Below are 23,951 nucleotides of genomic sequence, written 5' to 3' on the forward strand. Positions count from 1 at the left end.
TCCCTATTAACTTTTTAAAAAGATTTATTTATTTTATGTTTGTGAGTTCTCTATCTGCATGTACACCTGCACGACAGAAAAGGGTATCAGATCACATTATAGATGGTTGTGAGCCACCATGCAGTTGCTGGGACTCGAACTCAGGACCTCTGGAAGAGCAGACACTGCTCTTAACCACTGAGCTATCTCGCCAGTCCCTCCTATTAACTTCTGTTGCAACTTAAGTTTGCAAGTTTTTCATTAATCAAGCAAATTATTTATTCACATCTCTTATACCTAAGAAGCGATTTTTTTCAACTACTGAAGAACAGTTATGCAATGGGATAAATGTCCACAACTCAGGTACCTGTTGAGAGCAATTTACTGACTGGTAATTAAGAAAAAAAAATCACAAAAAAGATGTCTCTTTTATTACTATTATTTCTATGTATAAATTACAATAATAGCCTAAGTTCTCTTTACAGCCAATTTCCCATAAATATTAAATTACCAAAAGTAATGGTATTTTCTCTGTTTTCAAAATGATCCTTAGATTTTTATATCATTTTGTAGAAAAATAAACCAGGCAACCACATTTATTAATTTAGGCAATGTTTCCCAATAAAAATGTAGAAATATTTATAGTGTACCAACATGAAGTCAAAACCCACAATCACGTAATTACATACTCATACAAAAGTCTAAACATCATCTTCGAAGAAGCTTCTGTACAGATTTACAGACATCTGACTACACACTGAGCCTTCAGTGTGCTACGGAGTTCAGAGGTTCTGCTCGGATGTTCCCCAAGTCCAGTGCAGAATCTGTCTCTTCATCAATTTCCCCGATGACTGCTCTATTATCAGGGTGGGAGAAAAGACAGAGGTAAATACATTTCGGAAATCAGCTCCCATACATTTCTAAAATCTCGTTAGCTACATCATCTTGTTTCATTCTTCGAAAACATGTGGAACTGAGAGAGTGAAGTAAAAACATGACGTGGGAAGCCAAGGCCATTTCACGACTCAATGTGAAGGCATTATTACTAAAACAAATATTGAAGACATACTGAGAAGCTCATCTTGAAAGTCAGATCTTTGAAAAACTAGCAGCTGATCTACAGCATTTACTTAACAGTCAAACAAAAGCCCCCATGGGGCTAACTACAAGCTACTAGCGACATACTAATCCATTTACTTGCAAAAATTTTTAAAAATCAAAAGTCTGTTGCATGAGCTCCTAAAAACAGGCTCTAGTCCCAATAGGTTTAGGATAAGTTCAATTTGTTTGTTTGTCTTTTACACAGACATAGGAGGCATCTCTAGAGAACATTTTATAGATTATAAACCCAATTTTTACTAAGGATCAATCAACCTACTTACTTAAATACAGTTTTCAGATAAAGTGACTAGAGGATATATTCATTTTAAGATAAGCATATAGTATTCACTTATGAATTAGAGTAGCCACTAAATAAATAAAGTAGCCCTTTTCTTGTCATCTTACAAATTCCTTTAAACTGCCTAACATTACTAATATATTTTGCTGTCCTCTAATCATATTTTGACTCTTCATAGTATTCTAGAAACATTAATATAACTAAACTTAAATTTTAGCCACATACAGTAGATTACACCTGTAATTGTAACACCTGGGACACTGAAGGAGAATGAAGTAAGTATGGCCTATGTAGTAAGTTCCAGGTCAGTCTAGTTACACACACACACACACACACACACACACACACACACACACACACACACGTAACTCAGAGGCTGTGGTGGTAGGGCCATCTAAAGTTCAAGGTCAATCTGAGCCACTTAGGAAAGTGTGGTCTCAAAACTAAAGAGAGCTGCAGAACACAGCTCAGTGAGAGGTTGCCTGTTCTCCATGTACGAGATCCTAGATTCAAATGCCAACTCTAAAATAAGTACATAGCTCAATAGGTAAATGTTTGGTTTGTGAAGAGATCACCTTAGTTGGCTCCCAAGGATAAAGTATAGAATTATGTATAAGATACGCTGTTATTCACAATACAAATGAGTGCACAGTTCTATTACGTATGAATGGCATCATCTATGTTGTGGAAAATCTCTCATACAGCAAGCAATACAGTAGTGAAAATGTACTCAAAATTACTTATTTTACTTACACATTATCACCTCTCACGATGTACAACCCTAATACCACTTGCTCTACTCCCTGGGAAGAGCTGAACACCCGCTCATGGCTTTCATCCAAAATCAAGTTAATGGTCTGATCAAAACCCTTTAGGGTTCCCTGGGGGAAAAAAATGCAGGAATAAACAAAAAGTATTCTGGTTCTGAATATATAAAACAAGCTTACAACCATTTTATTTGTCAGCTAAGTATTTATGTCTTAATTTGAGGTCATTAGCAGATAAAATAACCTTTTGTAGTCCAGAAGTATTCCATGACACGAACTCTTTACTTGTTTTAAGATGGAGAAAAAACTAAAACCTGTACTGGGACTCTGACTATTTTACTCTTGTTGGGAGTTGCAAAGGACACTAGGGCACCAGTATTCTCAAGTAAGTAAACTCAGTCCAGGAACTAGCACTTAAGATTAAACTAAAACAAGGCAGATTTAAGGGAAAATGATTTTTTAAATTACTAATAAGTGGAATCACAAACTATTAACAGATCACTGTATGTTACTTCTTAGAAAAAGGCACTGTGAAAAAGAAACGTACTGTGAGATACTACTATTTTTTGCCCATTTCAAATGAAGGACTCATTTGAAGTCCTTCCAGAAAAACGATGGTTCAAGATTTCATGGATAGTAAATAATACATCCAGTACTGAAAAATAAGACTAGCTCCAGAGCCAGATTACAAAATAACTGCGCTACTCTGTTGTAAACAATGCTATTCAGAAATAAATTTATGAATATACACCGACCAGGTAGTGGTTACAGTTAACGCTTGCATCTCCTTGTTGCCAACACTGTGTCTTGTGTGTATGTATCACTGATTCCCTCATATGAAATATTAGAACTGAAACAATCAGAAACTTAAGATGAAAGAAATAAGCAGGAAAAGCTGGCTCTAGCAAAATGGAGTACTATGGATGCTATTCAAATTTCTGAAGAGATAGCTTAATTTGGATTTGGCTGGTTAATCTCTTGGCTCCACCACTAAACTCTTATGTTCCGAAAGCTATAATTATATAGAATCAGAATAAAATATATAGAAACTTGGAATCTAAAATTTGGGAATAAAAACAAATTAGACTATACACTACAGCAGTTAGCAAATGGTAGTCACTGTAATCCCCACAAAGGTCCCCACAACTTCATTTTCTATGCAAATATTTTATCAGGTGACTATGTGATAAAGACTATTACTGAAAGTCAATACAAAGATTTTGTTCAGTTTTTCTTCTATAAACATTTTCCAAAAAAAATAAGAAATTTAAACATAAGGCTTTAAAAATCAGCTGCTTGCAAATTTTCTGTTAATAGCAATAGACTTCCCACAGTGTTGAAACAACATATTCCTAATTGCCCACAGGTGACAAATTTAGACTGTGAACAGACCCCCAGCACCACAACAAACAAACCCCCTAAGTATCTGCTTCCTTTATTAAGAACAAGCAAGGGAAGTAACTTTGGTTTTTGGAATAAAACACACATTTTGACACTATATAGCTGTCTGTTATTATTATATTGACTCTCTGGGAAAGTAATTTGTTTTTTCTAAGCTCTGTTCCTAATCTACAATGTAAGTGGTAACTCTTCACAAAGTTGTAGCATAGACTAAATGACAAACAAAACATGGACATGATAGGCATTACTCTACTACAGCAACATTGTTATTTTCCCTGGCACTGCTAAGAATAAGAGGAATCAAAAGGATTAAGAAGAAAACAAAGAGGCTAAAGAGATGGTTCAGTGGCTAAGAGCACATACAGATCTCCAAAGTCCTGTTCCTAGCACACACACTGGGTGGGTCACAACTGCCTGTTAACTCTAGGTCCAGTGGATAGCTGACATGCTCCTCTGGCCTCCTTATGTAGTGCACCCCTACACACATAACACTCCCACAGACATACACATAAACATGAGTAAAAAAAAAAATAAATCTTTAAGCCAAAAAACAAATCACAGAATGGGAAATTTTGGGATTAAATTACTGTCATGCAAGACATAGTTCAATCAGCTAGCAGATGAAACAATGGACCTAAAGTCCACCTGTGACGTCAGAGCTAACTTAGTTTCTGAAACCACTCATTATTTTTTGAAGACCAGTGAAATCACTGAAGGCACACCTCTCAGATTTAAAGTCCCCATTGCTTAGCAACCTATGACAACATATGCATAATATGCAAATCGTCAAAGGTCTCTAAATTAAAACAAACAAAAGGAATGGAATGGAAGTGAAAAATGCAAGCAAAACAAGTCAGCTTATTACACGAGTCTTAATTTCAGGTCAGAGGCCTTCAAGGTTTATTAAAGAAGTTTTATCGGCAGCCAAGAGATAAAGGTAAATAGCTGAATCAAAAGAACACTGCGTAAAGCTATACTGTAGTGCCTGAACACTAGATGGGAAATGTCACCTCAAATTATTGACTGTACTTAATAAGCCTTAAGACAGAGGAGAAGGAAAGTGTCACTTACCACAATCATTCTCCCATCAGAAGTAATAACAGCAACAGTTCCTGGGAAAGGAGTCAAGGAAAGCATTTCTTAAAGGACACAAAAATGAAAACGTCCAGCCTCCTAAGGAAACCGTTACAATTACTTAATGGAGAAAAAAACAGTGATAGAATTAAGATGCAACGCAGTCACTGCTCAGGAGGGAGAAACTGTTAACCAAATAGGAGAGGGGTAGAGTCTGTGGCATTTGTCCCTAGTTTAAATAGAAATGTTTTTCAATCTATGGCACTGAGCAAGACAATTTCTTTCATATACGCATTTCCTAACCTCTAAAATAGAAGATGGATGAGTGCTAATCAATGTTGGACCTTCTCATCCAAGACCTGGTCATAATTAATGTCATCAAGTACCAATAATTCTTGCATGACTAAAAGCTCTCTGTATTTAACTTCTGTTTCTTCTCTGCACATACGCTCAGTGCCTTGTTTTTGTCCTGACTTTAGGACAGCGATGCTAATTTAAAACCCTCATATGAGCTTTGAAAGCTAAACACCATCAAAACAGATTTCTTTTTATTCTATCGCATCCATTTCAACTGGAGGTATAGGACCCGAAACTCAAATTTACGAACTATCTTTCTATTTATGCTACCTCCAAACAAATAGCAAGACTATGAGGACCTACAAACTGGTAGGTGGTCCTTAGGAAAGCAGTTCATCTTATTCTTATTGTTGGACCACACACAATCAATAGGCTACTTGCAGGAAAGTTCTAACTACACGGGGATCTGAGCTGTGGGTCCAGCCAGGAGCTCCCACCGCGGATCCCGACCCCGGGTCCTCCCCACGCCGCCCCGGCCTCCCGTGCTCCCGTCCCGTCCCACCCCCGCCGGGGCATGAGCAGTCGCAGCAGCCCGCCCAAGGATACGGTTGATGTAGTTCTCCAAGGCAGACGTCATGCCGCTGGGCCCGGAGGTTCCGGGAATCTGAGAGGAACCGGCAACAAGGAGACAAAATAAGACCAGCCAGAAACAGTTACAGGTTCGCGCTCGCTGGCAAACACAAATACCGCGAGATCTACGAGACCTCCGCGGTGGCGAATCAGTAATTGAAAGGAGGCGGTCAAACAGGAAGCAGGGCGGTGCTAACTACTGCGCGTGCGCGGTGTGTTTTCGCTAGGCTTCCGGGAGGCGGTCGGTAAAAGGAATTAGACAAAGTCCGGCCCTTGCGGAAGTGTGTCGTCTCCGCTGAAGGTGGGGCTGGAAGGAGGAGCTTGGGGAACTAGCCGAGGGGGAAGGCGCTGTGGTAGTTACTAAAGCGAGTGTGGGAAGACTCACGAGATAAGATGTTTCCGTGGGTGAGTGATGGAGGAAGAGAAATTCTTCGTTCTCATAGGCTTATGTAGGTGCAGCCTAAAGGGAGCTCTAATTTTCTCCAACATGAGCCGAAACATTTTGCCAATACGAGTGAGCATATTGTAGCCGCACGATGATTCCAACTGTGTATTTAAAAAAACAAAAAATACTCTTCAAGTGTTCCAGTGGAACTTGAAAAACCGAAATTCAAATAGATAAAGATGCATGAGCCTCCCTTAAGAAGTAGTTGGCCACGTTTCGTTAATTTTGCAAAGATTAGCTTTCCTCATGGTGAACTTGTATAATTAAAGGCTGCAGTACACTGAAGGAACCGATTGGAGAAAAGTACAAGATAAGCCCCAGGCAGTGCCATGGGCAACATCAAAGCGTGCTTTGTGACCACCGGTGCTTAGACCTAGACACTTAAACTCCTTTCCTCGGATACCCAGTTAGGGCAATTACAAACTGGGAAGGGCAGACTCAACACTCATCTCTGATGCTTTTTTGTCAGTTTCTCCTTCAGATTTATGTTACTGTTATGTGAGCGTTGTCACACTACATACAGCCTGTAGCCAGGTTTTTTGATAGACACATTTTGCTGCCACACAACCTCAACCATTAATATAGGTACTGTCCTTGGAAGCCTTGGGCCTTCAGGAGCTGGGTAGTTTTAAGAGGCTCTGAAATAGTTACTTGGAATTTTGGGCTAGAAAAGCCAGTGAGTGGTGAGAGCTTAGTGAACTGTTCTGTAGGAGCTTAGGGTGGGGGCAAAAAGTAACAATTGGTTACCACACACTCTGCATCCCACCCCCTTCCCTGCCTCCTGCCTGGGAATCATAGCACGTGGCTGCAGGATTGTACTGTGAAACATTCCAGTTCTTGGGCATGTATAAAAAGTGAACTCCTACTTCTGCCATGTGGGCTCTGATTTCCTCTCCTTGGAATCCAGCTCATCCTGTCTGTCTCTGGTCCTAAGAGCCTGATTGTGCTGTTCTCTGTCCATTTATGGAGTCAATAATAACAGTTTTTAATAAATGTCTTATTCCCTGCCCCGCCCCGCCCCCCCAAAGAATGAAGGCCTGGCTTGTGAACATGCAGAGGGAAGCAAAGATTCTACCAGCCTTTTGTGTAAAGAATCCGTGGTGTTGAGGGAGGGAGGGGCAATCAGGAGGGAATGAGGAAGTGGGAAATACTTTCATGATGTATTTAAACTTCAGAACAAGCAGTCAACTTATATTGCTAATTCCACTATATGGGAATATCTCTGAGACTGGCTGAGATATGAATGCCTAGGCATAGAAAATGCTTCTTGTTGGCTACAGAACCCCTATGAATTACTATTAGATGTCATTCTTTATATGGCATGATTGAAGATTTACAGATGTCTTTTGTTTTTCTGCTCACACAAAGAGCAGAAAACCAGCCGTAATTGTTCGTGCATCACGCCCACCTTATACACTTATAGTTTTAGGACTGCAAAATGCTTGTGAGAAATTATATTTTCAGAACAAAAGAACCGGACACTGACATTGAATCTGACCTGACAGGATCCATTTCTCTCAGCATGCTGGGCACTGACATCCTGTATCTTTCATGTTGTAACACCAAGTGCTTCAATTGCTGTTCCTCATCAGAACAAGACAGCCCCCAGGATACTTTGAAAGAAATCTTCCAATTCCAATTGGTCCAGAATTTCTGACCCACACAAAACTCTAATTAAGCCTGGAATTTCTCAACATTTAGGAATTGGACCACAAATGTGATTCCTAGCTTGTTTAACCATTTCCCCAATTTTATTTGTGCCCCTACTAAATATTATTCATCCCAAATCAGCCAGAAGAAATCTTAAGAGAACAACACCCCATTTCCTTTAAGGGGTGTCAGGATGTTTTTGCTTGCTTTCTTGGGCAATAGAGGTTTATTATCAATGGGTGTTGGTTACAAGTTATTATTGGTCTTACTTAGGAAGAAAACAAGGTGATGTCTCTTTTTCCCCTTACATTCTTAGCTTTAGAGATAAGGGTTGAAAAGAAAGAAGTGGGGAGTATAGAAATATATAGGGAAGATGGAACAAAAAGTAGATTAGTGAATCTGCTCCTCAACATAATGCCTCAAATGTCATTCACAAGGTTATCTTTAGTTCACCGGTATAGAATTATGTATATAGGTGCAAAATAAGTTTAATTCTAGGTACAGTGGTATAGAATTCAAATGTAAGTTTATTCTTCAAATATGAGGTATTATACCCATATAACTCAATTATAATGCAAGGTTTACTTCCAATACTTTAAAAGTGCTTTTGCAGGCTGTTTAGGATGAATAAGTTATACAAGTTAATTGTTAGCTAACCAAATCATGATCATGTCAATTACTAGTCTACTTTTATCACAAGAATATTCATCTTAGGTGCCTATGATTTTATAGAAAGATAAGGATAGTTACATAAAGTCTTTAAAAACCTCAGAGGAATGCAGAATATGGCGTTTAAAAATGTTTTTATTGGGGGCTGGAGAGACGGCTCAGAGATTAAGAGCACTGACTGCTCTTCCAGAGTTCAATTCCCAGCAACCACATGGTGGCTCACAACCATCTATAATGTGATATGATGCCCTCTTCTGGCCTGCAGGTGTACATGCTGGCATAGTACTGTATACATAATAATAAATAAATCTTTTAAAATGTTTTTATTATTTTAAAGATTCACTGACAGTAAGACAAGTTAACTCCTGGCAACACCCACCCTACCTCAAAGAAGATGATGAGCATCAAAGAACTTCCTTATGGAGATGGCTTCAAATGTGGCAAATAAGTCACTGGGGGAAAATGTCCTTGTTTCTACCACAGACAGAATTCTGTCTAGAAATGGGCAAGCTTGGATGAAGGCAGAGTCAACCGTAAACTCTACCAAGACAGGGTAAGCAAGTCCTCAACAGTTCCTGCCTCACAAATATGTCTGTCAGATATATTGAACCAGGAGGCTGAAGAAGATGCTATAACATAATAGACAGTTTTGGTTGACTGTTAGGTAGAAAACTGTCTCTGTCATCTTTTCATTTGGAAAGCTAGTAACCTGCACTCCCAGCATACTCAGGTAATCAAGTTTATTCCTTCTTAAGTCTCTGATGGAGTTGAAGAACAGGTAGCTTAGTTTTACAATGAAGCTTAGTTGTTTAGGGGTTAAGATGTGTTTAGGTCTAGGTAGATGTTTTAAGTTGATAATGACAAGATGTGATGGAGATTGATTTACATTCAGAATTTTAGATGCACCAAGATAGGAAAGATGTTTTCTTCAAGGCAGTTAAATATAAATAGCCAAAACATTTATATAATTCTTGATTGTGTCATGGTTATTCTTGCTATAGGTAGTTTATCGAATAGTATAAATGTATATGTGAAAAAAAATCTGTGGTGTCTAGTTAGCTGGAGCTGAAGAACCACCAAAGAAAACCTGTACTTTACTGAGACAGTGGATGCTTGTCAGCTAAAGCTAAAGATTGAAGATGCAGCTGTAAGTAAGTAGTGCCCAGAATCATTGAGGGAAGTATTTCCTCGGGGTTAGTACACAGAAGCTGTGTTCCAAAAGCATCCAAGATGATACCTCATGCTGAAAGCCAAACTTGGTAATGTAAGCGTCATCCAGATGGTACTGGTTTTGAAAGCATGCTGTGGCTTGGTACTTTATGGCATGGCTGGGGTCCCTAAAGAGAGCTCAGGAGAGACTGTTTGTGAAAGTGAAGCCTCATGGCAGCAAGAGACCTCAGTATTTTGGAGATGCAGTCCCATGAGATGAGCACCAAGGACAGCAGCAATGTAGTAGAGACAGTTGAGCCTAGAACACAAGCTGTGTGTGCCGCATTGGGCAGAACCAGAGAAAGAACTCCAGACCCTTGGAGGAGCTCAGCCAATTGTGAGTGGATACCAGATAATTGGATATTGAGTTATTTACTCTTTGAGAGTTTCGTTTCCCTTTGTTCAGATTATGGCTATGCCCAGATTCTTCCTTTTGAGTAAGGAAGTATTTATTTTTTATTTAATAGGAGCTCACAGTTAAGAAACATTGGATTTTAAAAGATAATATGGATTTTTAAGAGATGTCATTTTTAATTTTATTCTTTTATGTACATTGGTGGTTTGCTTCCATATGGATCTGTATGAGGGAGTTAGATGCCCTAAAACAGGAGTTACAGACAGTTGTGAGCTGCCATGTGGATGCTGAGAATTGAACCCATGTCCTTTAGAAGAACAGCCAGTATTCTTAACCACTGAGCCATCTTTCTAGCCCAAACAACTTAATTTTAAAAACTTTTTAATTTATGGCTGTGAGACTTTCAAGTTTGAATTTTATTGAATATTTATATTATGTTGCCAATATTAACATGTAATTTTTAGGATGAACAAGAAAGTAAAGGATGCAACTTAACAGTGATTTTTCTTTGTGTCACATCAACAAGGAGTTAATTGTTCTGAATAGTTTTATGTCAACTTGACACAAACCAAACTTGTCTGAGAGGATTGAACTTCAGATAAAAAATGCTTCCATAAGATGGGGCTGTAAGAAAACTTGTAGTACATTTTCTTAATTAGGGACTGATGGGGGAGGGCCCAGCCCATTCTGAGTAGTACTATCCCTGGGCTGGTGGTCCTGGCTTCTATAAAAGCATGCCAAGTAAGCTATGAGGAGCAAGCTAGTAAGCAGCACCCTTCCATAGTCTCTGCATCAGCTCCTGCCTCCAGGTTCCTGCCCTGTTTGAGTGCCTATCCCCACATCCTTTGGTGATAAAACTGATGTGGAAGTATAATCCAGATAAACCTTTGAACCTCCAAGTTGCTTTTGGTCCTGTTTCATCACAGCAGTAGTACCCCTAAGTAGGACAAGGTCCAAGATTAAGATAGTTAAGTTAAGTAGCTAACTGGGTTTAATCATATTCTCTGTACGTGTGTGTGTGTGTGTGTGTGTGTGTGTGTGTGTGTGTGTGTGTGTGTGTAGTACCTACACTATTGCTGAATTTCCTTTCATTTTAACTCTGGTTGAAATTTTCCACATAAACACAAACCTAGCTCTAATGTGGAAAGAAACAATATTTTTCATACAATTTTTAGCCTTTTAGTGGGAAGCACTAAAGTCTTCTCATTGGGAATATACTATCTACTTACGGAGACTCAAGCCTTAAACTTTCTGGACAAGCGAATTAGCCACAGTCTCTGCTGACTCTGGCACAGAGAAACATTCCTTTGATATCTAGTGTAAGTCTTTAGCTTGCCATACTTTCAAACAGCTTCTGAAGCAATATCCTTAGTCCCAATCCTTGGCAATGTTTTAATTTCTTACCATTTTCCTTTGAGCTTACTTTCAACCGTTTCCATGTCTTACAGTGATATATATTGCATCGAATGAACTGTACAAAATAAACACTGTGATGTAAGTCCAAAAAATTATACCCTTTTATGTGTGAGAAATGTTTCAAAACTTCTCACCTACACAACAGTATGTGCTTTAATGATAGTCTTTGTGTGCATCCTCAGAACTCCTTGACAAGAAAGACAGGTTATTTCCATGAAAATTGGTCTTATTGAAAAGATGATATTATTCTAAGGAACATTGTGCATGAATAATTGGTATGTTCTCTAGCCTTTTTATTTTTAAAGGTTGAGCTGGCAGCCACCTCATGCTTTGTTAACTCAGAGCAGCGCTGGTGATTTGATAAGCTGTTTTAAAGTTTTAGTGTGAGGGTGGGATTACAGAGCTGTGTTAAATTTTTCATAAGAAGAGTTAAAAGATTATGCTGTGTTTTACTGTCCATGATAATAAATGATGATGTGTATCTATGTGTTGTGATATTGAAAAATAAATCATAAAAATATGACTTCGGCCAGGCATGATGATGAATTTCTGTGAGTTTGAAAGCAATCTGGTCTACATAGTGAGTTTCAGGGCCAACTAGGCTACACAGTATAGCTCTGTCTCAAAAAAATAAAAACACTTTGCTTTTTATATTTGTGGTTTTGTAGTTACCATGTTTTTCCCCCAAAGCAATGGCTATATTGAAATTACTTACAGGATCATGAAGGATAGGTGACATAGAAGGGTGTGAGTGACTCAAAAGTAGCTTTATCACCAGAAAAATCCCATTCTAGGGTAGGTTATGATGTCAGCTATCCTAGACCATAGATTATCTTATGATTACTTCTAAGGGCAAGGATAGATTGCTGTAGTATTTATGGTAGAAAATCAAGATATCTTTCAAAAGTTAATTTAAGTAAAGAAAGTTTATTTGGAGAAAAAAAACTAATAAAAATGAAAGGATATTTATCTTCAGAGACAGTAAAACTAATGAACATTTTTTTCTCCTTACTAATTTGAATGCCATTGACTTCATCCTTTAATATGCACTTGCAATCTTATAATGCAAATAAAAGGTTGTCATCTATATAAAAGGGATCACAAGGGTCCTGAGAGTTGAACACTGACATTGGTAGACCATGAATGAAGTACAGAGAAATAGCATCATTTTCACATTTCTGTTTGTTCCTATGGCAGAAAGTATTAACATCCATAAGGCACAGCAAAATATTTTAGTAGAATGCTCAGAAATGAAAGTGCAGCAGGAAATTTGTAAGAAAGTGCTTTGACCTAATAAGAAATGCCCTATTAGGCAGATTCAATAAACTACTTGTTCAGAATATCCTCATTTCAAAGTTGGTCATGTCAAAGTCAGAAGGTATTAAACATCAGTAAGTCTGTGTTCAGCCTTGGTCATCAAATGCCTGAGCAATAATTGGGCTCACTAGTCATATTGATGAGTCTAGATTGTTTGGTAGTGCCTTGCCTTAAATACTAGTTTGGTGATCTCTTTTGGTTAATGAGACAGCTTTCTGAAAGCTCTTGACTTGAACTGTGAAAAGGTGGACAGCCTGCATGGCTTCATAGAGATGCACATTACTTCTCTATAGATGCAGATACCTGAAAACTATGTGTCTGTAGCTCACATTTTTCAACTTTGGTAACAGTACCACTCATATTACTTAAGTATGCTTTAATTCAAACTCTTAAATATTGCCTTATGTTATGTTAAAATGTTTTGTAATTTGGAGCTTTTCCCTTAAGGGAAAATATTTTTTGCTAAGTCGTTTAGTTTTGCTAATATGAAAAAAATCAATATTTCTTTGAGACAGGTCTCACACTATAGTCTATACTTGACTTGAACTCGACCATAATAACCCTGCCCTAGACTCCCAAGTACTCAGGTTATAGGTATAACCCATCATAGCCCACTGAAAACTCAATTTTGAAGAAAAAAATGATGGGTAGTTATTTGCATACCTACCTAGATTGAATTAAAATATCAAGCAAATTAAATATTTCTTATTTAGGTGTGTGTGTCTGTGTTAGTCAGCTTTATCTTGATGTAGCAAAATACATGAGACAAACAACTAAAAAGGTGGTTAGACTTTTTTTGTCTGTCACTTTCAGAGCTTTCAGCCTACTGTCACTTGTCCTTGTTGCCTTAGGCCTGAGGCAGCATAAGCCTTCTTAATGGAAACACCCGTTAAGAGAAGCTGCTATCACTGCCCAGAGACAGAGAAAGATGCTGGAGTGTCACTATCCCCTTCTCGTGCCACTTCTTTGACTACGCATCCTTCCCACTGGGCCTCACTTCCTAAAAGCTGATCACCTACAGTTGCTCTCTGTGACGCTCTGGGGGGAGAGTCAAGACTCTTCATTTTTTTCATTCATGTCAACTTTTTGGAATGAGCCATTTGCTGTTGCTGCCTCACTCCTTTGATGCCAAGTTCTTTCTCCCCACTCCACCCCCAACCATCTGCTTCCCATTAATATGCTGAAACTTTACCCAAGTTTCTTACTGATGGCAGACAAGAGTTACTCAGTTCTCATTCCGACTTGGGCACTGGATGGTGCATTTTATGCTCTGCTTAAAAAGATGCACTCTTCCTTCTCTGATGACTAGGACCAGAGTGTTTTTATTTTATCCTTGACAGTTTGTGCTCTTCTTTTTTTAGTGCCATAGAACTATATAAGCTTTTTAAAAAAGTGACAGATTAATATTCTCTCTGCTACTGCTGCTCTAAAGTTGTATTGTCATTTCTACATTACTATACCTGTGTGTGATATATATTCCTTTGGCTTTAAATATTTCATAGACACATTATCATTATAGTTTGCTTTTTATGTCCATCCCTGTGTGTTTGGAGAAATGTTTGACATATCTAGATCAACTGATGATGTGTGTGCATATAAAGCTCACAATTATTGAGGTTAGAATAAATGAATAACATCCTAGAAAGCTTTTTTCACTTTATTTCTACAGTTCACAGTTGAGAACATTATTCTTCTCAATCATTGAAAATAGGAAATGTGGTCATTTTAGTAGTTTCTGGTTTTCCTCGTTGATTTTTTTTCACATCTAATTCTGCTGATTGTTTATACAAGATGCCTCTCAGTTTTCCATCTTTACCAACCATTGAACCAGTCCCTGCCTTAGAGTAAGTCTTTGTCTTTCTTCTATCTGTCTATCTTTTTTTCCTTGCCTGTCCTGGAACTCACTCTGTATACTAGGCTGGCCTTGAACTTACAGAGATCCTCTTGCCTCTGCCTTTCTAGTGCTGGGATTAAAGTCATGCCTCACCACCTCCTGGCAGTAAGTCTTATTCTTATCTGAACCTAATATGATTTTCCAAATGAATTCATAAATCTGATTACAGTTTTTCTTCACCTGCTGCTAAAGTGCTCCCCTTAAATGAGTAGAGAAATAGTAGATGTCTGAGGCTCTCTGACCTAGGTAACCTCTGTGGCGACTTTTCAACTTTGCCATTGAATTAGGTTAGTTTCCACAAATGGCAGATGAGGGAGTGGATCTGTATATGTTCTCATGAGACTAATATCAATGGGACAGCTCTGTCTCAAGAAGCCTAGTCTGTTGACCTCTAGTCTACAACAGACACTACATCCTATGTCTTTCTACCAAAACATTTACATTTTCTATAGAACATAGTATTTACGTACCTTTCTTCAGAATCATATATTAACCTTAATTTACCACTGTGGTTAGTTGTTTTAAATTGGAAGATTCTCATCTGTATTCTGAGTTGTTCTGTATAGCCCTTATCATATGTAGTTGATACAAAACCCAAATTACTGTATACTTTTTAAAAACTGTTTGACTAATATATGGATAAAGGAGATAAAAACCTTTTCACGTACATACAAAGCACTCTAGAAGTATTTGTAAAATGGTTTACATTTACTGGGAAATGGGGCCAATTAAATGACAACTCTTTCTTTATAAAACTGGCAAATAACATCTTGATAGTGTCCAGACCTGGCCACTGTCCCAATTAATGCTATTTATGTACTTTGTATAGAAACAAAACATATGGTTCTTCTTTTTAAAATAGTAATTAAGTTCAAACCCATAGTCTTTCACACAGTATTTAAGTGCACAGATATTAAAACCTGTGATCCACCAATTCTTTTTCTGGAAACAGATAATAAGAATAAGGAAAATTCTATGAAAATCCAATTACTTCTATATGAAAATATTAATTGCAGAATATTAAATTTTTGATTTAATATACCAAATGATTGTCCAATAATAACAGATTGTTTCCAAGTCCAAGAGTTACAATAGTCCAGAAAACTATTATTTATTCCTGACATTAGGTCTTCTTTAATATTCAATTACAATGTAATTCATTGACTAAATGAATAGAGAATGCTTAATATTGATAATAAGATATATTGTTTGACACCACAGCTATTCAGCATTGTGGTGGAGTTCCTGGTTAGTGGACAGAGGTAGACTAAAGCATAGAAAGCACATGATTGGAAATGAAGATGTACAAGTGTGCTGGCAACTGTCATGGACACTTGACAGAAGTTAGAGTCACTTCAAAGATGAGAACCCCAATTGATCAAAAGCCTCCATGAGATTTGTCTGTAAGGCCACTTTTAAATTAGTGTCAGATGGGGAGGGCCTTTCCATTCTGGGTGGTGTATAAGAAATCAGGCTGAGCAAGCGATGAGGAGCGAGCCTCTGCTTCAGCTCCTGCCTCCAGGTTCCTGACCTATTTGAGTTCCTGTCCCGACTTCCTTCAGTGATGAACAGTCAGAAGGAAGCTTGAGCCAAGCAAATTCTTTCCTCTCCAAGTCACTTTTGGTCATGATGTTTCATCACAACAATAGTACCCTGATAATGCAGTGACTCTGGATGTAAGGAACCCCAAGAAACTCGTAACCTGCTAGAGTTAAGTTGAATTTAGCAGTAGACAGCAAATTCAACATATGAACATTAATTTGTTTTCTATATATCATCAACAAAAATTACAAAATGAGCAGAAGTATTCTTAGTGTTGTTAGTAATAAATAGAACCACTTATTGCTTGTTTTGACATAAAGGGAATTGGTAATACATTAAAAATTGGAGACATAGAATGAGGGATAAATTAGAATTTTCTGTAATATTTTCAACATTTTGAACCTCTAAATTCTTTTCAAACTAAAATCTTGATTGAAGTAAGACCTTCAAAACAAACAAAAAAAAAGCAGCACCACTAATAACAATCACAAAACACCTCAAATACCTTAGGAATTTGATAATGGATGGAGGACCTCTAATTATTATTATTTGCTGACTATTTACAATTTGTTTGTTAGTTTCTTTGGTGGTGCTGAAGACAGAACCCAGGGTCCTATGCATGCCAAGCATGGCCTCTATCACTCAGCTACATTCTCTACCGAGTAACTCAAAATTTAACAAGAGCTGCCTAAGGAGTTGTGGTGGTTTGAATAGAGTTGGCCCTGATAAAGTCATGCATTTGAATGCTTGGCCCGTAGGGCATGGCACTGTTAGGAGGTGTGGCCTTGCTGGATGAAGTGTGTCACTGTGGAGCTGGGCTTTGAGATCTTCTATATGCTCAAGCTACACTAACAGACACAGTCAGCTCAAGATGTAGAACCCTCAGCTCCTTCTCCAGTACCATGTCTGCCAGACGCTGCCATGCTTCTTGCCATGATAGACCTCTGAAAGAGCCCACATGGAAATGTGTTTGAATGCTTGGCCATAGGAGCTGGCACTGTTAGGAGGTGTGGCCTTATTGGAGTATGTGTAGCCTTGTTGGAGGAAGGGTGCCACTGTGGAGGAGGGCGTTAAGGTCTTACATATCAATGCCCAGTGACAGTTGCTTGCCACCTGGGGATCAAGAAGTAGAGCTCTTGCCTCCCCAGCATCAAGTTGGCCTGGATACTGTCATGCTTCCTACCATGATGATAGTGAACTAAACCTCTGAAACTGTAAGGCAGCCTCAGTTACGTGTTTTCCTCCGTAAAAGTTGCTGTGGTCATGGTGCCTCTTCACAGTAATAAAACCCTAATTAAGGTAGGAACTGATCCTGCCTTGTGAATTTAGGGATATTACTAGAATGTTATTTTAGTGCACAGGACACTTTCAGCCACTGATGTGCTAGCAAATGAAGGTGGGTCCGCTGAAGTCTGCCCTTGCCATTTTATGTACCATTCACATAGATTTCTATATTTCTAAGAAAGGGTATGCTCTCAGTTCCCTGGTTTTTATTTTATTCACTTGTTTTTTGGTTTGTTTGGATTATAAATCTAGGGATTTTAAAGTCTAGAGTTTTTTTCTTTAATTAAATGTCTTCTTTCTTGGTTCTTGTTACAGATCCCAGTGTTATCTCTGAGATTGTGAATTGTAAAAACCTGTCTTTGATCCCACTCTGATCCCTGAGATTGAACTGTAAATCCTCATTTCTTGTGGTTGAGCCCTAATATACCTTTAATCCAAGAATTTTCTGTTTATTAAAAACAGGTGGTTAAGGTGTGGTTCAGCCAGCCTTACACACAGCTTTAATCTAAGAGCTATCTGTACACAGGATTTAATAAAGTTAACCCTAAGTCAAAAGCAGAGCAAGAAACCAGCTGACAGGGATCGAAGAGTAGGAGGGACTTTGAGCTGAGAGGTATTTAAGGCAGAGTGTAGAAGTTGAAGAGGCTTCTTGGCCTTGGAATTTTAGCTTTAGCTCTTGAGCTCCTCAGATCCTTGGCCTTTGGCTTTTTGGGCTTTGAGCTGGCAAGCCTTTGGCCTTGGATTTTTGGCCTTTTCCTCCTGGCTGGTTGGCTGAGCTAGCGAGCCTTTTGGGGCCTTCTCCATTAGGACATGAGCTGAGCAGGACGTTCAGCTGGGAACTTTCTCTGCCTCTCCAAGCTAGCAGGTTTTCACAACATCTGACTCCCGAGTCTTCATTGATAAAATACAGTGATCTGGGATTTTCAATTAAAACAACAGGTCTTGTCCCAACTCCCATCACTGTCAGCCATGAAAGAAAATACAATTTGTGTAAAAAGAATTAATACACAGGTAAATGATGGGTCAACTATAAAACTATCTTGACGGCATATGCACTGCTGGAGCCCACTGTGGTGGAAACCTACTTCTTTGCTTTGTTGTTTTGTTTGTTGCAATTGTTTTCGTTCCTTAAGTCGATATTCTTTTCATGCCTAATCTATTTGTAATATAGTTGTGAAAAATACTTAGATATCACCTTACTTAGTGGTCACATTGACAGAGAATGGAGATACAACTTTTCTATTAACTATGTATTATTTTGTTTATAACTAATAATACCAGTCCCAATAAGCAAGCAGACATAATAGATACTTTGTGCTATGATACCATAAATATATTTTATTTGTGTTGTAAAATTTTGATTTGTGCCCAAATTGTAACAGATTTTAAAATCGAATTTGTATATAAATTAGGAAGTGCATTTGCCACCATCTATACTTGTGGAATCATAAATCTTAACCAAAGAAGGCAGCAAATAAGCAAGCAAGATAAAAAGAATTGGGCTGCTACTAAACAGGGTGCACTTAACCAGGGAGATGCATTTTACTATGGAAATGTGTGGTCTTTACTAGACGAGGAGGAAGAACAGAAAGGCCAGTGCCTGAGAAGTTCCAAGGATCGAAGATTCAGGGCACATGTGGGAAAATTGCCTTTCATGGGATGAACTTCATTTAAAGTCTTCTCCTAATGAGGGATGGAAGATGGGTTGGTGCATGGGCTCTTGATATGGCCACAGGGGAAGGCTTCCATGTGTAATTATAGCATCTTCTATGTGTCATATTTGGCAAAGAAACCTGTTGAGGAATAGAAACAGGAGTGTGATAGAATATTGTAGAAAAAGAAACCAGATTAGTATGGCCATCCCATGGAATAGAGAAGCAAATTTATTAGAAAAATGTGGCATGATTTATCAGCCGTATGATTTAAAACTATAGCGCGAGATTATATGTTTAAAGTGAAACTAACATGCTAATTTTTCATTTCTGTGATAAACCAATTCCTCCTTTGGTACAAACACAGGTGAAGTAAAGCAGTAAGTGTTCATCCCATGGGCTAGCATTTCTGTTTAATGGAATCAGTTAAGAAAAAGAAGGAAGTGGGAGTTCAAGGTTTATGCAAAGGCATCTATGTCATTGACATGGCAAGAGAGCAAGCGCTTTCAGGAGGGCACTGAAATAATGAGAAAATCGTGAACCTATACGACTGCATGTACCCACATCATGGACATACCATACAGGTGTATAGTAATATCTAGACTGAAGCTATGTAAAGGGAAACTCCTAAGCTTCTATGGAAATATATGGAGGAGTGGCCATTTTTAAAAAAGAGATAAGTCTGGGATGTGATATAAGATGGGCAAATGTCATTGTAATTTTTTAAAAAGTCAAGTGACTAAAAACCTGGGGAGTATTTTTGTCTTTCACCAAAACATTGAGGTCACTAAGGATAAAGGGATAAAGTCGTCATGTGGGACAGAAGACCATATGCCAAAAGCAGACTTTACTGAAGGTGGTAGATATGGATAGGAGGGTAGCAGACAGCAGCGGGATGAGTCAGGCAGTGGCATGTCCAGATGGCATAATCATCATCAGAACAGAAAATTTTTTTCAGAGGAGAAAGTGATGTTTAACTTGGAAGTAGCATTGAAAGAGAGCAAGCCATGGACCTAACAACCTCAGTTCTTATCCTGACATCACTCAGAGCCACATGGGTTTCAATAAGGCAAGGAGGTGAATGGGGTGTTTGAAGGAAAAGAGACAGAAATAAGTAACTGGGTACAGGACACTTGATGGCTTTGTTTGGCAAGGGGCGTATGTGGGAAAGATGACAGTGTGTAGGTTCAAAATGACTGGTGAATTTGGGACTTCTGTGAATTAAGGAAGTGTCCAGGGATATAAAACTTCATGTGCTTGGACCTCACCTCTGATGTGCTTGGGTTGTATATACAGCCTCAGGTGTGAAACTCCAGAGTGGCCTCAAGACTGACCTCCAAGAGTCTTTCCTTCAGCAGCTGAGAGTTCTGGAACCATCTACAACTGCTAGTGTCATTACCTCAGATTAGTTGTTAAGTTTTTCAAATGCAAAGTTTTTCAAGTTTTCTGAATCTATGTAAGTAGGACCTGATTAAATAATCTCTTATGCCTCTTCAGATGTTTTAAATAGCAGAGAGGAAAAAGAAAATGGGGTCATTCATGTCATCAGTAAAGTTTGACGTTTCAGAAGTAAATACGCATCTTTCACATCAGTAATATATCCGGAGCTAATATTAGGAAAAATGTGAAATATGTGCAAGTTCATACATCTGTTATATTTGGCTTCAAAGCATATTAATGCCCTCAAAAAACAGACAAGTGACAGAACAATGCAGCATGTTTTAGAGTCACTTGTTATGCCTTCCTGCTAAAGCAAATACATTTTGTAACTCATAAATATGGATTAGTAACAGATTATGATGTACCAAATGCTAACTAGTAAAGTTAAAATTAAATTGCACTCTTACTTCTCACCTCCCTGCCGTTCATTTCCCTATTCATCATCATCAACGAGTCACTTGAGCATATATAATCCTAATTGATGAAAACATTGAGTTAGTGACTTCCATTTAATCAATAATCAAGGCACTTCTTCACAGCTTATATTTTTTTAATTTTAACTAATTTCCTATTAACCTGCTTGGCTTTTGGTGAGCTAATTCAAGCCATTGCTACAAGCACACTAATAGCTCAAAAACTGATCAGTGGACTTTGGTCCAGTAAGACAATTTTTTCTGCTAGGTGAAAAATGTATCTTCTATTTCATTGAGTTCTGTGTCTTGGAAGGACTTTTGTTGGATTAGGGCCAGAACTCTGAGGGAAGAGCAACACAGCTTGAGCTTATTCAGGAAATACACTGCATGGAATAAGGATGTGGATATCACCAACTCAGAACACACAGGGATGACAGTCCTCACATTTATATGAAACCATTTCAATCAATTTAACAAAACATTAAAAGTTTGAAAAGTCTGGTAGTTGTAAAATGCTTACTATATATGGCTTAGATTCTTCCTTACCTAGTGATACTAAATATATTTTTATGCTCTTGTTTTTGAAAAACCTGGCATATTAGCACCTTTCATCCTAGGCATTGTAGTTATGTCTGGGTAACTGGCCACTAGGTGGCGGGGCTGTGATGTGAATAGAAGACACAGTTAGAAGCCAGTTTAAGGAATTCTGCCTAGCAGAGCTTAAAGGCACACATTGAGCACATACTGTGTATTGTTTCTTTTTTCCAGGTGCTGAAGGTACAAAAAGGAATATTCCATGATCCCTGTCGCCAGTGATAAGACAGTACTGAAAGCAGAAGTGCCTCTCTATACACTGCAATAGAACTCAGTAGACACTACTGTACACTTCTTGATTTCACAGTGTACTGGGAGTGCTGTAATTTCTTGAGACTGTGTTGGTGATGCCAAGACAAGAGCTTCTTAGGTAAAAGTCTCAGAAGAGTTGGTCCTGTTCCTTAAACACATGGAGGCTATAATTCGGTGATAGAGCCTGTCCTTAGCATGTATGGGTTCCTAAGTTCTAGTACTGCCCCCCAAAAGCTGCAAATGTCTAATATTATAAATGAAGTGAGAATCTGAAATATAAAGCTTTAAAATAAAAGGTAACTAACACTGATTCTTGTCTAATGTTACTTCTAATCCATAGTTTCTCAAATATGAGCAACTTCGTCTCCACAGGACATTTGGTAATGGCTGAGACATTCATCACTATGGGATGAAAAGTGATACTATAGCCAATGGGTAGAAGTCAAAATGCTGCAAGATAGCCCAGAATACGCAGGGCATAGTAAAAGTTCAGCATTTTGGAACTAGTCAGAACTGCACTGTGAAAGTTAAAGTTTCTATCTCAAGAGTAGAAGGTAAGTTCTCATGTTTGAAAGAAGACAGAAAAGATGCCTTGAATGAAGGACTTGGGCACGCTCACACAACACCTGAATGTATGTGACAGTTGGAGCTAGAGCAAGAGAAACGTGGTTTAGCCTTAACAAACAAAAGCAAGAAAGGTGGGCATGGTAGTGCACAACTGTGATCACAACAGTTTGAAACCTGGTGTGTGAGTATTGAGAGTTTGGAGCAGCCCAGACCACATGGAAGCCTCTACCTACCACACCCAGGATGCACACATGCACATACACACACATACACACACACACATGGAGTTGGAGGTTGTAGTGAGTGAGCACCACTATATAACACAGAGGGATGAGACTGGGTTCATCTTTCACATTTATCAGCTATGCAATTTGTTTAATCTTTCATTTTCATTTCTTTTATTTAAAAATATTTTATTAATTTATTCTTGTTACATCTCAATTGTTATCCTATCCCTTGCATCCCCCCATTCCTCCCTCCCTTCAATTTTCCCCTTACTCCCCTCCCCTATGACTGTGACTGAGGGGGACTTCCTCCCTCTGTATATGCTCATAGGGTATCAAGTCTCTTCTTGGTAGCCTGCTATCCTTCCTCTGAGTGCCACCAGGCCTCCTCATCCAGGGAATGTGGTCAAATATAGGGCACCAGAGTTGGTGTGAAAGTCAGTCCCCACTCTGCTCAGCTGTGGAGAATGTTCTGTCCATTGGCTAGATCTAGGTAGGGGTTCGAAGTTTACTGCACGTATTGTCCTTGGCTGGTGCCATAGTTTGAGCAGGACCCCTGGGCCCAGATCTGCCCATCATAATGTTCGTTTTCATTCCTTTAAAGTAGAGAAACCATCATGGTGTGGATCATGGCAGCAGGAAGGCAGGCATGGCACTGCAGCTTTAGCTGAGAGCTTACCTCCTGATTTACAAGCATGAGACAGAGATATGTTGCAGGATATTTGATCCCAGTGAGATTCCTGAGATTGTGAACTGTAACAACCTGTCTTTTGTTTGGTGTGATTGAGCCTTAGCACACACCTTTAAGCCAAGAGGTATCTGCACAGGAGTTAATAAAGCAAACCCTAGGTTAACAGGCAGAGCAAGAAACCAGCTGACAGGGATTGAAGAGTAGGGGGCGCTTTGAGTTGATGGGTATTTAAGACAACATGTAGAAGTAGAAGGGGTCCTTGGCTTTTAGGGCTTTAGGGCTTGGGGCTTGGGGATTTTAGCTCAAGTCTTGGTTCTTTAGCTTTTAGCTCTTTGGCTCATGACTCTCTAGCTCTTGAGCTCCTCCGCTCCTTGGCCTTTGGCTCCTCTGCTCCTTGGCCTTTGGCTCCTCTGCTCCTTGGCCTTTGGCTTTTGGGGCTAGCAAGCCTTTGGCCTTGGGTTTTTTGTTTGTTTGTTTGTTTGTTTTGGTTTGTTTTTTTGTTTTTGTTTTTGTTTTTTGTTTTTTGGCCTTTTCCTCCTGGGCTGTCAGCTGAGCTAGTGACCTTTTTGGTGCTTTTCCATTGGGACAAAAACTAAGTAGGAGGGTCAGCTGGGTGCTTTCTCTGGCTCTCTAAGCTAGCAGGTTTTTTGAACTCAGCATCTGGCTCCTGATCCTTTCTTGGTAAAATAGAATGATATGGGATTTTCAAATAAAACAACAGCGATAGATAGATAGATAGATGCATACATACATACACACATACATGCATACATACAGAGTGCTAAGTTAA

At 38.7% G+C, this 23,951-nt stretch overlaps 1 protein-coding gene and 1 long non-coding RNA gene across 3 annotated transcripts; one reads left to right on the forward strand and one right to left on the reverse strand.

The window, feature by feature from the left end:
• Positions 1-388: 388 nt before the first annotated feature.
• On the reverse strand, positions 389-5,693 carry LSM8 (LSM8 homolog, U6 small nuclear RNA associated). Its single transcript, XM_084785412.1, has 4 exons — positions 5,524-5,693; positions 4,618-4,658; positions 2,132-2,259; positions 389-835 (listed from the first exon to the last, which is right to left on the reverse strand). The coding sequence occupies exons 1-4, from the start codon at positions 5,552-5,554 to the stop codon at positions 745-747; spliced, it is 291 nt and encodes a 96-aa protein (XP_084641538.1). The 5' UTR covers positions 5,555-5,693; the 3' UTR covers positions 389-744.
• A 112-nt stretch (positions 5,694-5,805) lies between these two features.
• Positions 5,806-21,989, forward strand: LOC311599497. Of its 2 annotated transcripts, XR_014779914.1 has the most exons (4): positions 5,806-5,952; positions 8,649-9,041; positions 20,277-20,436; positions 21,602-21,989. It is a non-coding gene; the product is annotated as an uncharacterized lncRNA (long non-coding RNA). The 2 variants fall into 2 exon arrangements; XR_014779915.1 differs by lacking the exon at positions 20,277-20,436 and having other exon boundaries at positions 5,812-5,952; positions 8,649-8,864.
• Positions 21,990-23,951: the final 1,962 nt, after the last annotated feature.

Source organism: Acomys minous (assembly GCF_964271855.1).
Source record: "Acomys minous genome assembly, chromosome: 6".
Classification (NCBI taxonomy): domain Eukaryota; kingdom Metazoa; phylum Chordata; class Mammalia; order Rodentia; family Muridae; genus Acomys; species Acomys minous.